Below are 15,718 nucleotides of genomic sequence, written 5' to 3'. Positions count from 1 at the left end.
GAGGATAGGGAGGGGCCAGAAGCGATAGCATTCAGGGTCAGTGGTCAAAGCTGCAACCAGCTCAGCCTGTTGGAAGGAGCTGGCAGAGAAAGAGAAAGGCAGTGGTTCTCCTTCGCTCCTGCATCCACAATCCCCAGTGGACTCCCCAGCCCCACCCTAGCAGATGTTGAGGCAGCAAATCTAAGGTAAGACTGGGCAGGCTAAGTCTTACATGTGCCACAGGTGAATCTGATGCTCAGCCAGGATTGAGAACCACTAGAAAAGCAGATTCTAGAGCGGCGCGGTCCCCAATCTTTTTGGCACCAGGGACGGGTTTCGTGGAAGAAAATTTCTCCACGGTTGGTGGGGTGGTATGGTTCAGGCGGTAATGTGAGTGATGGGGAGTGATGGGGACTGGTACCAGTCCGAGGGCCGGGAGTTGGGGACCCCTGTTCTAGAGGGAGTCAGGAGCAACAGTGGAGCCTGAGCCCTTGACCTGACCATTTTGTGTCCAGCCTCCTACCTCCCGCTTTAAGCCATACAAGCACTTGTTCTTAACATCTTTGAGGTCACAGACCTCTTGGGAATTTGGAGAAACCTAGAGATCTTCTCCATGCTTTAAAAGAATCTATTCTAGTGTGTTCCACAAGATTTACTTTTCTTTACATACAACCATCTCTGGAAACTCAAACCATAGTTAAGCATGGGACCCAACTATCATTTAAACATATGAATTTTATTCTGAATTGGCAAGGTCAAATTTTTCACCGTTGGTAGACTAGGGACTCAAGGTAAAAACAAAACTGAGTTCCAAAAATAAAGGATCACATCTCTTGAACATCAAAGCATTCTTTGATGTTGGAAAAATAGTGCAATCTCCATGTGGACAGAAATAAAGATAAGTTGCAGTAGAAAGGGCAGGGCATCCAGGACTCAACAGAGCTCATCGGGAATCTCTTGTTTTCCAGAAGCTCTCACAGAACCAAACCAATTTTAGGTAACATCCAAACTCATCTACCTGCAGCAATTAGAAGAACTCCACCTATAAAATTGCCCTGTGAACTCTGAAGCCAATGCTTTAGGCAGGCGTTGAAACTTGGGCTTGCTTTACTTTACTTCTCTTTAGTAAGAGGGGATCCATGTAAAGAGTCTCCTAAACACACTGCCCCACTCCCAGTTTTGAAGTTCTACTGTTCAGCTACATTAATTTGTTTGGTTTTTCCTCCTTTCCTTGCTCTTCTTCTATGGTTGACTTTGAGTTTTGTCTGGGGTTTGACATGAGCGATGGTTTTGTGATGTTATGTCATCAGGCGAGTAGCCCTTGAGCCCATGGTTCTCCAAAAGTGCTTTTTCCCCTTTATGGCATCTTTTGGAATGTCATTTTACCCAGACATCATGCACATTATCTCTCTACAATATCATCTGCTGAGGTATCTTAGGTGTTACCCAACCTCCAACATCTCCATGCATGTGAAATCTGTTGACAACAGTCCTTCACCCCAGAGCATCTGTGTCATATCTGCACCGCTGTCAGAAATGCTGAGAGAAACCTCAGGCTTCTCCCTGGGGTTTTGGGACACACAGAGACTCTGAGATGAGCTCAAGCCTTTCTGCATTGGTACCCTTGGCAGACATCTCTACTCTGTTCTCCAGTGCCCTAGTGGTTTAGGGAAATCCGTGGGGTTGGCCACCTCCAAGCATGCAAGTGAGAAGTGGAACATAGGTTCCCTCTACTCGTGAATGCCCCAAGCCTGTCCAGGGACCTTCTCCTCCTTGGATTTACAGCCCACTGCGGGGAGGTGTTAGGATGCTGGGCTCCCTGCCTGCCCCTGCCCCTGCTCCTGCCCCTTTATTAGTCTACATTTCTCATAAGTGTTCATCAGCACTCAAGTCTCTGTTTTCCACTGTTTTCCTCCCCTTTTCCAGTTAGATTCTCTTTATTTAGTTGAGAGAGAGAGAGAGAGAGAGAGAGAGAGATCTGGATTGGTTCAGGATGACGGAAGGAAGGGAGAAGTGTCTGACCTGGCAAACAATTGTTCCAAATCTTTCCTGTCTTACGGAGTGTGGCTTTTGAAATGGAAAATCAGGAATTTAAAGTCTCTGTTTCCTAGTATCACAATTTTCACTTGGGGTGTCAGAGACCTTCTGGAGGAAGGGTTAAAAGTTAATGGGAGGGGAGACATGTGGTTTAACATGTTACAATATCATTTGCCACGTTTGTTACCCTCTTGATGAAAGCAGATGGTGGAGAAAACTTACGTGCACTAAATACCTGTGTGACAGGCAATGCACCATGTACTTCGGCCACAGAGTGACCCTCAGAGTTAAATACCATTGCCCCATTTTGCAGATAGGCAAGTGCAGGTGAGCACTGGCAGGGACAGAATTGGAACTCAAGTGTGATTCTGAGACCATCGCTATTCACTAGAATTCAGAGATTGAAAAATTCGAAGCAGCAGAACTCCTTTATTTCTCAAACAAAATCCTACACAGATAACTACACTATAAAACAGGTTTTTGTGCAGAAGGAAGGTTACCATTCTGACCCAGAGTACTCTCACTCTGTTTCCTCCATGTCCGTGGTGAGGATAAAAGAACAGGATTTTCATTTCCCTATTTCCAGCCTCTTCTGAATATCCAAGACTGTACTTTTCTTCTTCTTGGGACTTTGCAATTAACTGAAACTTTTTTAGGGGGGAAACCAGACCATCTTGGAGCATTGTCATTATTGGGCAGTTGGAGGGGAAACTGATGGCTGTGTTGAAGTGAAGTCCTCACTGGCCCCATGGGAAGGACATATGGCGGAGCTCTGAGTTATGCGGTGTGCAGGGGGCCCCAGAGTGGAGAGATGGGGCTCTGGTTCACCTTGCAAGGAGGCCTTGGATATTGGTGGATGCTTTGCAGCTCTGGGCTCCATCACTTCCCACCTGATTTCCTCCAATTGCTCCTTCATAGCCTGGGAAACTGCCCTCTTTCCCCATCCTTCTCTCCCTTCATTTCTCCCCCAATATGAATCCTTTTCTAGTCTGAGGGATGGACGGAATGGTATTTTCGGGGCCAGAGGAGTTGATAATCCTTTCTTCTGTGGCCCTATTTATGCCATGTTTCTCTTTAACTACCTCCAAGGCTCAGGATTGTGACATTCAAAAGCCTGGAAGAGATTCTTCTCTTCGGTGTTTTCAACTGACATCTTTTTTCCCCAAGAGTTCAGAATGCCTGGCTCTTGCATGAGGAGCAGGGGATAAGAAAAGAAAAGAAAGAAAAGGGAAGTAAAACCCATGGGCAGGGTTAGCGAGGGACAGTGATTAATATTTCCAAACCACCACCATGCTGGAGCTAGACCCATAGCATGCTGGCTCAGCCTCTGCCTCTTCCCTCCCACGTCCTTATGAAGGCCTTTATGAAGGACACTCTGGAAACTTGAGCATAAAACACTGCCCAGAATGACCTGATATGTTACTTAAAATAGATTTTTTCCTTTGGGGGAGACACTGTAAAATGATCAGGGTAAGCAAAATTCAGATTCCCATAAGGAACTGGAAAAACTGAGTCCTTTGAGTGAAAAAACAAGTACAAGATGTGCACTGGTATAAAGTCTAAAGTTCCCTGCCTGCCCCTGCCCCTTTATTATTCCACACTTAGCAGAAAGAAATCCCATCCTCTCTGCTTCCAGCAGTGGGAGAGAGTTTAGCTAAGAAAGCACACAACTTGGTCAGAGTTAAGGAATAGACTACGTCGTTTGTAAAGAGGAAGAGAGTTGCTTTGGAAAAGGCACAAGCAGGGTTTACAAAGGAGAAAATGGTGAGAAGCCTCCCTAGGAACAAGACCAACCTCCCTCCTGTCTCAGGGCTGGAATAAGAAAGGACTGCCTTCTGCCATCTGCTCCTGAGTAGGGAAGGTAGGACCAGCCCACATGCTCAATGTGTGAGTTGCACTGTTGGACATACCTCCCCTCACCTGCCAAGATTGAGGGGAGAGAACTGGCTAAGATCCTGCAGTATCTCAATACACAGAAACCCAAATCAAGAGTCTCAGACACAGCTGCCCGGTCTCTCATAGTCCAGAGGACCTATGATGACAAGTCAACTGCTTTGGCATGGAATCCCCCTCTGGGTCAATGTATGGGAATTTAAAATTTTGAATCACTGACCCTTTTAAGATTCTAGCAAAGGAAAAGGACATTTTACCCCTATATATTGCTTAAAGTTTCAGGAGATTCTCAGATGGAGTACACAGATTTGGAACCCTGGCTTTAGACTTTTGATTCTTTTTAAAGCCTCTCGGGATCAGAGATTGGAGATCAGAGAAAATGGCCCTGATATAAGCCTTAAAAGTCTTACTTCCCCAGTGGCCAAGTGCCAGCTCTGCCCTGCCCAGATTTAGGGACACTCTCCTGATAGGTCATTTCAAATACTTTAATCCCAAGATAGAATGCCTACCCTCCCCTCCCACAGGTGGAGAGAGATACTACTACCTGTGTTCTTCCTCGAGCACAATTTTGCAAAACTACTGAGTGTACAGCTCTTGCAGAGGCTACTTGTTCTCCCCAACATTCATTCTTCCCTTCTTCCTTTTACTAATAGAACCTCTAGTTTTAGTTGGGGACATAGTTACCCCTTTGCAGACTACATTTACCTTTTTCCTTTGAAGCTAAAGATGGTGACTATTTTGTGGCCAACAGGATAAGAGACGTGATATATGCAACTCTCAGATCATGTCCTTAAAAAGGAAACTGATTTCTCTTCACTTACTTGTTGTCTCTACTTCCCAAGGGCTGGAGTGGGATCGTGGTGCTGGTAAACTAACCTCAAATCTGTAGACACAAGCAACATCCCGGAAATAAAAGAGTAGGCTGGGTTCCTAACTAAAGAACTCGTGGAACTTCCAGCTGCCAAGGATCATCTACTATGAAAGAGTAAGAAATTTGCATCTGTCTTAGAGCCACTGCATTTCTGGGCCTCCTTGTTTCAGCAGCATGGCCCAAGTAATACATACAAAAACCATGAAAACATGTTATATTCCATTCCAAAGTCTCCTGAGATTGGTAAGGAACAAGCATAAAGGCTTACATGTGGGTAAGCCAAAATAGGAAGTACTTTCTTGAAAAGTTTCTGGAAGTGACAATTGTATCTTAAAAACTTGGCCCAGGGTCAAATCGTATGGAAACAATGCTGTCTCTCTGTGGCAATTCCATGAACCGTATCAGTCAGGGTCACTTTTCGTGTGGACTTTGCATATTCCACTTGGGTCATCAGAGGATGCCAACGCTGTTCTTGGAGATGCTGGAATCTAAGAGGGCAGGGGAAGTGTAAGATGTAGAATTGAGGGCTCTTGCCAATTTTCCCAGTTGTCTGGGTTTGGATGCAATCAGCATGGCAGTCCTTCAGAAAGTGTTCTGTGAGAGGGTAGGCGCTCACCCCAAGGCAAAGAAATCTGTGCAGGGCCATGGGCCACAGTCTAGGATGGTGTCAATCCAGATTTTTCTCCAAAGCACAGTGGGGCACTGTGTCTGACAGTTATAAGCAGGACCCTGCCGTGGACCGTCTCAGGAAGGGCTCAAAGAGAAACCATGTGCTGTACGTAGACCCATGTCCTGCCAGATGCCTGCAGAAGCTCCGGGGTCTGCAGCCATGGCCAGAAGGTGTGCCACTTTCCCGAAGGATCGGCACTCGTGATCACATTTTTATCAAAATGAGGGCATGTCCTGGCATGAGACTATTCACTTTCTGGCAGAAATGTCTTTAGCAAAGAGTGACCAGTTGGTACTTAAATATTCCATTTTTGTTGCCTCCAAAGACAGAGACTAAAATCTTGTAAAGACAAAACAGCTCTGGCATGTCAAACTCTGCCCAGAAAAAACACAAGCAACAGCAAGTCATGAGGCTGAAGACGTGGGGTAAGGAGGAAAGGGAAATGAAAGAAGAGCCACAACAAGGAAAATATTGTGCTCCTGGAAATGAAACTTCACGATGCTGGGACTCCCCCTTAGAGGCCTGGGGCCTGACTCAGCACACACTGATAAAATGCTAAAGACGAATGACTTAGGACTAGGGCAAAGTTAGATTTCCCCACAGCCTTCTTCGCCCACTTGACACCCTTGAGTGTTTTTATTTCTCTTTTCCCATAGTGCTCGGGGGTCCCCAGTCACACCACTGAGCTCACCTGGGTTTCTCTTTTCCGGCAGAAGGCAGGGCCAATGATTGCTTTCCCTCTTATGGGTAAAATCTAATCTTTAATTTTAAAAGGAAAGTGACAGTGGGCAGAGGGGAGGTTAAAACAGATTACAGATTTCAAAGAATGTATTTTGGGACTTTTTGAGTATTTTTTCCAGCGTCAGATTTTGCCCAGTACATCCCTATAGCAACATACTGCCTATTATTACTATTGTTGCTGTGTTTTCACTTTTTTCTCCTTTAATATTCAATCTCAAGGTGAGTGACTTTTACATCTTTCTCATTTAGGAAAAATTACTAAATGCTTGGGGCTATTTTATAAGCTTCAGCTAAAACCTGACTCAGAGAAATACTTTTGCTTTTGAAACAGTTTGTTTCCCAGGGGTGTTGAAAGAGGCAACACATTGGTGTCTATCCCACTAACTCTATAATTTCTGTCAAGGATGGAAATAAAATTTCTCTTCCTAAGAGAAGAGTCGAGATAGTGAAGATTATCAATAAGTTAAGCTCTCAGCCTGAATTTGCTCAGCAATATCTTTGTCCTTATTGACTGGGGAAAAACAGAAAACATGGGACTTCCTGGGGGGACTTTTACCAAGTGAACAAACAAGAAACAATCAAAGAGTGTACGTACTCCTCCAACTCAAACATTACAGAATTTCAAATCTTGCTAGAAGGTCAATTCTCTGAGCTCTTTAGGACCCTAACCAGTTATACACAGAGGGCACGTAACTTATTACAGTATGAAAATAAAAGAAAATCTTTGTGTGCTTTGTCAGCTTCACAAATGGTCCAAATAATCACAAAAAAGGCAGAAAGGAGAGATGGGATCAACTGATCCTGGGAATCTTACAAGGTCACTCTGTTCTCTTTGTATATGAGAAATAATAAAATGCCTTTGCTACGATTCACCATATCATAGGAACTCCAGAAGCTAAAGGAAGACAACATCAGAAAGAAGAGAAAGGTAGCGATGAGAAGAAATGATGAGAGAAGAGAAGGAGAAAATGTAAGCTCTGATCAAGTTGCCCCATCAAAGACTGCTTTGTGCTCAGATCCTGATTCCACAGTTGGAGGTTCAGGTGCCTTGAGCATCTTTCCACATCTGCTGTTCTCATCTCTCCACTCTCCCTTCTCCCGTAGCCAATAATGACAAGGCAATATAGTAAATGTCTCCTTTTGGGGGGCAGGTGGAGTAAGGCAGTTCTTCCTCAGCTTTTCTAAGCTTCCAAAGATCTGGGTAGAGAATGTAGGCAAGGTACCATTGTTTCCCCAGAATGTCTAGAAGGACTAAGGAGGCTTCTCATTTCTTTGAGCGCCCCACACTTAATCTAGGTTCCTCTCTGAGGTCCTTCAGCAACTCCTGCCCCACCCAAAGAGAGTAAGTACACCCGTGGAAATCCCCTGAGCAAACTAGCACATGCTGTACCAAAATATTGTGTCTTGGCTTTGTTCTTTTACGTCTTCACAACTAAAGGAAAGAGATACAATCAAAATGATAGTCCACTTAAATGATAAACAAGAGAATTTAAAGAGACATGACCCAGTTACTCACCCGTGGAAGTGACAGCCTGTGAGCAGTTCATGAGGTCTGTGTTGGTGGATGGATATGATTTGTGATTTCTCTTTGAAGACTTATTTAGTTCATGGAAATTTATAATTAGAGCTTTCTTGAAAGGATATTCAGCTCAAGATGCAAAACACACTCATTTTTGTGAACCAGGCTTATGATTTTCTAACTGAGCATTCAAAACAAAATCAGAGACGAGAACACAAATTATTATTTGAGGCACAAAACTGTCACCATTTCTTTGGTTTGGAAGATGTGTGAAAGATGCAGCAGGTGGAGGAGGTAGATTATATCCCATTCAGTTGGCTTCTTGCTCTGAAATGTTCCTTGAGCTTGTAGTCCAGAGTGTGACTATTAACAGGGCATCCTGTATCTGTCACGGATCTGCCTCAACCCTGAAGAGGGGCTTCCAGGGGCTGATACAAATGCCCCACCTCCTCTTTTCTCATCTTATGAGATTGTCACAGTAACTGTAACGATGACAAGCTAACTTATGCAGCTTTCAAAGACTCTCTGTTTTACACTTGGGGAGATGTTGTTCATCTTGGTTACTATAGCCATTTTTACAAGCTCATAGGACCGATTTTACCCAGTAACAGTGAATTAAACAGAAGTTCAAAAGTCACTGTCCACTCAGCATCTCTGTACTTGTCACCTTATAATCCTACCCTTGTGGCTTCTTTCTAAAAGAGCCAAGGTGAATCAAGACAGTAGTGTTTCATGGCTGGAATCCAGGCTAGATTATCCGTGAGAAGACATGAGCAGAAGAAGTATGCCTTTTAGGAGCCCTGTCTGTGTGTTGATGACAGAACCGCTATGTACCTGTGCCTTCAAACGTGAATGATGGTTTAAGGGGGAACATCCAACAATTACTAAAAAGTCAGCCAGGCTTAACAAATATCACTGATTTAACCATGAGGCCACGTTGGGGACAATTTTGATGGACAAACTAGTTTAAGGAGAGTCTGAGTGACCTCTGTCATTGTCTCAGGCTTCTGCCCCGTATAAATAGGTACCAGTGTGGTCTGCATGTACCGTATGTTACTGCAAAGCAGTGCGGCAATCAGATTTTCACAAATAGAATCCCATTTTACATACATGGGGAAGACTATTTAAACAGGGGGTCTTTTCCTGTAAAGGGCTAGATGGTGAAGATTTTACACTTTGTGTGCTGTACGGTTTCTGTCTCAGCGACTTCACCGTGCTCTTGCAGCCCCAAAGCAGCCATGTTACAACAGAACTTTACTTACGAAAACAAGTGGTAGGCCAAATTTGGCCCCTAGGCCATAGCTTGCCAACTCCTAAATTAAACAAATAATTCTTGAACGCCTACTATGACGGGTGAGGCATCAGTAACCACCAGGGATACACAAAGAACAAAACAGAATAGTTACTGTGCTTGTGGAACTCTCTAGCGTGTATGTTCTGAGATGAGAGGTAGACAATTTAAAGTATACCTGCCATAAATGACTTCATTAAGCGCAGAATCTTTCTTTAAAGCAAAACTCACCCCAGACATACAACTGATAAGTTTGTCAGTTTAGATTTTTGTTTCATGATACTTTTAAAGCGGGCCTAAGCTAGTCTGAACCTGGGTTTGAATCTACCACCTTAGTCCGAAACAAGCCTAGTACGTTTGGGGGCTGCCAGGGACAAGCATCTCAAAGGCTCCATCCCTTCCTTCCCTCCACTTCTGCTTATAGCAACACTCCTTTTACCCACACTTCCTGTTTCTGGCACTTGCCTTCTTTTCTGCTGTTTATACTTCCCCCAATACTTCCCCCCTGTGGTTAAACAAGTATAAAGTCCTAAAGCTGTAGATTTAAGTTGCTCTCTCTCTCTCTCTCTCATTCATTCCTCCCTACACATAGGCTCATGCGCCTGCCTCTCTCCTCTCTTTCTCTCTCAGAATGACACCTCTAGGTATTGCTTTGGGTATGGTTTTCTATTTACTTCAAGCCGTTTCTGGAGAAAGTGGCTATGCAGAGAATGGTGAGTCATTTCTAACTTTTCTTTAGGATTTCAGATGATCTCTAGCATGTGTTTCAGGTTGCTCAGATCCCTAACAGACCAAAGTGGGGCACTGGGTTAGAAGGGAGTTTGAGGGCTTGCCATGTAGTCAGTCGTTTTGTGCATTCTAAGCACCAGGACAGGGGGCCTGGGGACAACACTGTGAGTGGTTTGTACAGGCTTAGAATTGTCAAGGGATGCACTTGACTCTCTCAAGGTGGATCTTACATGTTGGTCAATGCCTCTGCTCTTACAAAAAGAACACCCACAGAGACACGCTGGTTATGCTTGTTGGAGAATCTTCAAGGTAATTTTTCCTTGTCAAGAAATGAAGCTCATTTTGTTTTGTTTAGCTTTTTAGAAGGTTCTGAAAGCTTCACTTTCAAGATAAAATAATATCCAAGAACAACAGCTTTGTCTGCACTTACCTTTGCTATATCCTCAGCACCTACTCTAGCATCTAGGACATAGTACACATTTAACAGATATTTGAAAATTTCTTCAAAATACTTTAGTTTTGGTAGAATCGTGTGGTATTCTTAGTGAATAACTGAATAGGGTTAAGATCTGAGCGAGTTCTCATTGAAATATATTTAACTATCTCCATGTCAGCAATTTTACCATCATATAATAATTATCTCTGGGATCCTTAAAATACTTAGTATCTAGAGGCAGATGCTGCCTACTTTGTAAATCCCTTGTAATTACAACTGAACCGTACACAAGGTGAAGTAGTCCAGAGGAGCCGCCTGGAAACTTGGACCACCAAATTGCTCCTGAAAATCAAATGCTTTCACTTTAAGACTTACAAAGTGTTTGCTTAATGAAGATATCAAACACATCAGTCTAATGAATCAGCTTGGATATCTTAAGTCACGTAATTTCTAAGGATGGGAATCCCTAGAATATTTTCTTTAAGGGACTTTTCAGAGGGTTGACATTTTTCACAGTGTGACTGTAAATAAATCACTTTGTGGGAGATGATGATTATTTCATGGTAAATGTCTTGTGTCTGTAGATAGATACTTGGCACGTAACACATAAATCTTACTCTTTGGAGTATAGTGTATCCCTTCTATTTCTCCCTGCTGGTCATATTATTTTGAAAAGAAATTAACAATTTTAATTGAAAGCTGAGTTTTCACTTCAACTTTTTAAATTTCAGGGTCTTTTAGGAGATTTGTAACCACCCATCCACATGACTACATCAAAATACTTCCCGGTTTGGGGTGTCAGAAATTCCGAATAATCAACTGTGGTTTGTTGAAAGATAAGTTAGTTCTCTGATAACCACAAGAGTGATCAAGAGAAGAAAGGGAGACTTTTAAAAAATCCAAACCATTTATACTTCTACTCAACTAAGCCCTTTCAGTAGGAAGCTTTTAAACCACACCGCCTTGTCTATAATACATAGACATTTTAACCTTTTAAAAAATAATAGGTTAACTCACTGTTAAAAGCTCTATGTAATTTCAAAGCCATAGTCATAATAACACCTTTGACAGAGAACTCTTTTTCAAAGGAGGCCCAAATGTTTCATGTATATTCTCAGAATTAGAATTCTTATTTTACCCTTTCATTACTTATTTCTCAAAAAAATGTGATAAAGTAGCGAACCCTGATTGAGTGCTTACTGTGTTCTAAGAAGTCTTTGTATACATTTATTCAGTGATTCCTGATGATAACATGAATTTAAATATCAGAACTCTGAAGCTTAGAAAGGTCAAACAACCTGATGGAAGACCACAGCTACACAGTAGAATAGCCAGGATTTTAACCCACATCTGTTCAGCTCTGGTGCCAGAGGTCTTAACCACTGTGTATATGATGCTTAGCTAAGCTTGGAGCAGGTATAACATTCTCTTTGTAAAATGCCATGCGATTTTGCAGGTTATTGAGGAGAATTTTTCTTGTATACAAAGCAACTTGGCTCAGTAACACCTGCTAAAGAGGCAATGAGCTGTTTCTCAAAACATGGCCATTTTAATTGTATAACCACTGCTTTTCTTCTCATTTATTGAAGTATAGTTAACTTACAATGTTGTGTTAGTTTCAAGTGTACAGCAAAGTGATTCAGTTATACATACATATATTTTTTTTTCAGGTTCTTTTCCATTGTAGATTACTATCAGATATTGAGTATAGTTCCCTGTGCTATACAGTAGGTCCTTGTTATTTACCTACTTTATATATAGTAGTGTGCATATGTTAATCCCAAACTCCTAATTTATCTCCCCCCCCTCCCACTATCCCCTTTGGTAACCATAAGTTTGTTTTCTATGTCTGTGAATTTATTTCTGTTTTGTAAATACGTTCATTTGTATCATTTTTTTAGATTCCACATGTAAGCAATATCGTATGATATTTGTCTTTCTCTGTCTGACTTACTTAACCCCTAGGTCTATCCATATTGCTGCAAATGGCATTATTTCATTCTTTTTTATGGTGGAGTACTATTCCATTGTATATGTATACCACCTCTTCTTTATCCATTCATCTGTCAATGGACATTTAGGTTGCTCCCATGTCTTGGCTATTGTAAGCGGCCACTGCTTTATAAAATGTATAAGAACATACAGCAAGCTCACTTTGCCAGGTTGGATGGTTAAGGGTAGTGGGAGTGCTTTGTTCTGTTAATACCCGGCATCTGCTAGACTCTGCTCTCTCTGGCTTACGTTGTATGTTGAAGAATTTTTGAGTCAAAGATGATCCACGAACGTCTGAATCCAAATAGTAATGTAGGTTCTGTTGTACAAGATTGGTGGAAGTTCTAAAGAAGAGAAAACATTAAGAGAGCATGAGTACTGCCATATAAGGGCAGGCTAAAGCCACACAGAACCATTCCATCAAGAAATGTGCCAGCAATTAGGGGACTAGATCTCACTCTATGAGATTAGGAACGAATATGTTTTGAAATGGGAGCCCTAAATGGTGGGCTGCCCCTCATTATTTAAAATTGTCATTAATAAGAGGGCCATACTCTTCTGAAATTACATAAGGAGTCTTTGCTGGTGGCAGAATTGTGAGCCGGATGGGTTCTAGGTATAGTCAGAAAGAACAGTGCACACAGCTCTTATCTAGATGTGGCTTTTTGAGATTTGTCACTTTGACTGAACCGACCTTTCTCTCAACTGGTTGATGCACTCACAACCAGCTTTAGTAACTTTCCCATAGAACTAATAGGTTATTGAAGTAAAGTGGATGCTGCTTGCAATCCCATGGCCTACAGGACACTAAACCGGGGTTTGATTTTTAGTATATTGTCTATCCTATTTAAAGCCCTAGAGCATCTATTTTCTAGTATCAATGGGCCAAAGTAATTTCTAGTATCATTGGATTTTGAAGCAATCATAGCTCACACTCAGCCTGAGAATGGCTTTTGTTACTCTGGATTTTCTCAGATCCCACTTGGAGTATATTTGCTGGCATAGTTTTCTCTATTAAATATTGTAAAATATACACACAATATATCTATATAATCTTAAGGGCCTCAACCCAGCTTAAGAAATCAAATACTATCTCTGACAGACAATACTTTCCAAAAGTGGTGGCAAAAAAATTCTGGTTCCCACATACTTCCAGAATTTTGCTAATACCTAGAAAGTGCAGTATCTCTAAAAGAAGGTTGTATAAGCACAGAAATAGTATCTATAAGATTCATGGGAAGGCCCACCAGATCTGAGTCCTGTCATGTAATTTTTCCTAATCATGTTTGCCTCAGTTAGTAGCTTAAGACAAGTTGCCTTATATAAATATTCACACAATGGAGATAATGGTACTTTTAGTTAGGATGCCTATTTAGGCAAGGGAAAGCTACCATTTCAAAAAAGGGAACTTCTGAATGCAAGTTAGCTATCACCTTCTTTCATCAAAAACAATTCTTGGGAGGGAATAAATGAAGATTAGTAATAAAGCCCAAGACTAGATTAGGTAGCACATAAATAATAAAGTATCTCATTTGAAATGTATACAAACAAAAGAAATTCCCATCTATATAAAAGAAAGCGTGTGTTTAGTGTTTCATTCTAGACCTCCAATGCACTCACCCAATGGCAGAGATATTTAGAAATCTTAGGAGGCTATTTACTAATTGTGATGACTTCTTTTCTATTAGAAAAAAATCTGTGCTCATTAGGTTTTGTTTTGGTTTTGTGATTTTTTTTTTGTTTGAAATCCTATTTCTTGTCTATGTCTTTGGGCTTTCCTTCTTTAGATAAACAACCATCACTCCTTTATGTCCACCACAGAAGGCTGCCATTTTATCAGTCCCTCCAGATTTCAAAAGGATGCACTTACTGGCTTCATTAACAGCTGTAGGTTTGTTCTTTCCCAGGAGACTTTGACGATGCAGAAATGGATGACTACTCATTCTCGTGCTACAGTCAGCTGGAAGTGGATGGATCCCAGCACTTGCTGACCTGTGCATTTGACGACCCAGACGTCAACAGCACCAATATGGAATTTGAAATATGGTAAGGAATGGTGCCTTCAGTGGGTGCTTAGAAATCCTCTGTCTCTCTTTCGTATACTGTACAGCACCAGCTGCAAAGGTGAGAGTGTGGGAGCTAATTGTCAAATATTATAATTGAGTAAATTCCAAAAACTTCCTGGAACTCCTTGTCCTTCACCAAGAGACTCAAGCAAAGCAACTCCCAAGAGCCCATCTGTCAGGTCCCACTGCTACAGCCAAATGATAGTATGGATGTAGGAGATCCCACATCCCTCCTGACTTCATGGCAGAATTTAAATTCTGGTTCTTCTGGGACACTCATCCCCCAAAAGCTCTTTGCCCAACATGAGACAATGTAGTGTCTTGAAGCTGCACTTGAGGGCAGGTGCCTGGTTTCTAATCCCAACACGAGCACTTACTAGCTTTTTAATCTAGAGTAAGTTGTATAACTTTTCTATGCCTTAGTTTCTTCACCTGTTAAATAAGATATACCACCTCATAGGGAGATGTGATGCTTAAATAATCTTTAATAATTTAATTAGAAGACATATCTGGTATATAATAAGGAATGAAAAAGAGGCATTAAGTCAAAGCTCTATGAATCTAGACTTAACTGCCATCCTCTTGACACAGTTTGACTTCAGATGGTACTCTCAATACCAGTTTTCCAAAAATCCACAGAAATAAAGTGGCTCTTGGTTTCATGGAGCCTCTGAGAAAAGGTAAAAAGAAAGTCTGTGTCTGGTTTGAAGGTTTGGTAAAGAACTCAGAACTTTATCTTCTCCCTCTCTCGCAAATCATCTCTTGTTGCCAAGGGTTGCTATCTCTAATGACTTGAAAAAAAATACTCGACCGTGAAATTCTGACTTGTGGCTATTTCCAAATTCATATCAGATGACCTAATTTTAGTTAGTTGCCTAGTAAGGAAAGTAAGTCAAGATCCACCAGTACTAAAAGAGGGCTTCTTAAATTCCGTAGACACTCAGCCAATCCTCCACAATATATAGTCTAGACAAGCCCTGAATCCCACGTCTTACATTAATTCCCTACATCTGTTCATGAAGTGTCTTCTGCTATGGTCATTGGATAAATATGACCTTGGACTTGAATTCCATAGTGTGTTCTCAGTCTGCCTCTGTCAGTTCACTTCTATAACATGCTTTCCAGGAATAAAATATATCAAGAGAAGAGGAACCTACAGTGTTCAGAATCTGTGCAGCAACTAGACTCCACTAAGGCAGCTGAACTCATTCAAAAGATGCACTCATTTTTGTGGGCAAAACCCTCTCCAACACAGAGGTCTGCTTTGGGCTCTCCAGCCAGCCGGGTGGTGAACTGTAGTGGTTTTTCTTGGGGAGGCTGAGGCTGACCTTCTGTCCACTTTCATTCACAATGGTATTTGACCACTTCCTTGGCCACTTGAACAAACTTTCCCGCTTCCTTTAACAAGTCTCTTGATTTCTCCTGTCATATTTTAACCTGTCCATAGCCTCCGTTTGGGTTTTTCAGTTGGGTTCAGATATTTCTGTTGGAAAG

General features: G+C 41.8%; 1 protein-coding gene across 2 annotated transcripts in view; it reads left to right on the top strand.

Moving 5' to 3' along the window:
* The first annotated feature begins 9,554 nt into the window (after positions 1-9,554).
* IL7R (interleukin 7 receptor) overlaps positions 9,555-15,718 on the top strand; it is a 29,164-nt gene continuing 23,000 nt past the window's right edge. The window contains exons 1-2 of one of the 2 annotated variants that reach the window (XM_032627698.1): positions 9,555-9,714; positions 14,066-14,204. In XM_032627698.1, the coding sequence (XP_032483589.1) occupies positions 9,633-9,714; positions 14,066-14,204 (221 nt within the window). In that variant the 5' untranslated portion in view covers positions 9,555-9,632. The remainder of the gene's footprint in view (positions 9,715-14,065; positions 14,205-15,718) is intronic. The other variant, XM_032627697.1, reaches the window with a different exon arrangement.

Source organism: Phocoena sinus, chromosome 3 (assembly GCF_008692025.1).
Source record: "Phocoena sinus isolate mPhoSin1 chromosome 3, mPhoSin1.pri, whole genome shotgun sequence".
Lineage (NCBI taxonomy): Eukaryota > Metazoa > Chordata > Mammalia > Artiodactyla > Phocoenidae > Phocoena > Phocoena sinus.
The sequence above is the reverse complement of the archived record's forward strand: the minus strand, read 5'-3'. Positions and strand labels throughout refer to the sequence as shown.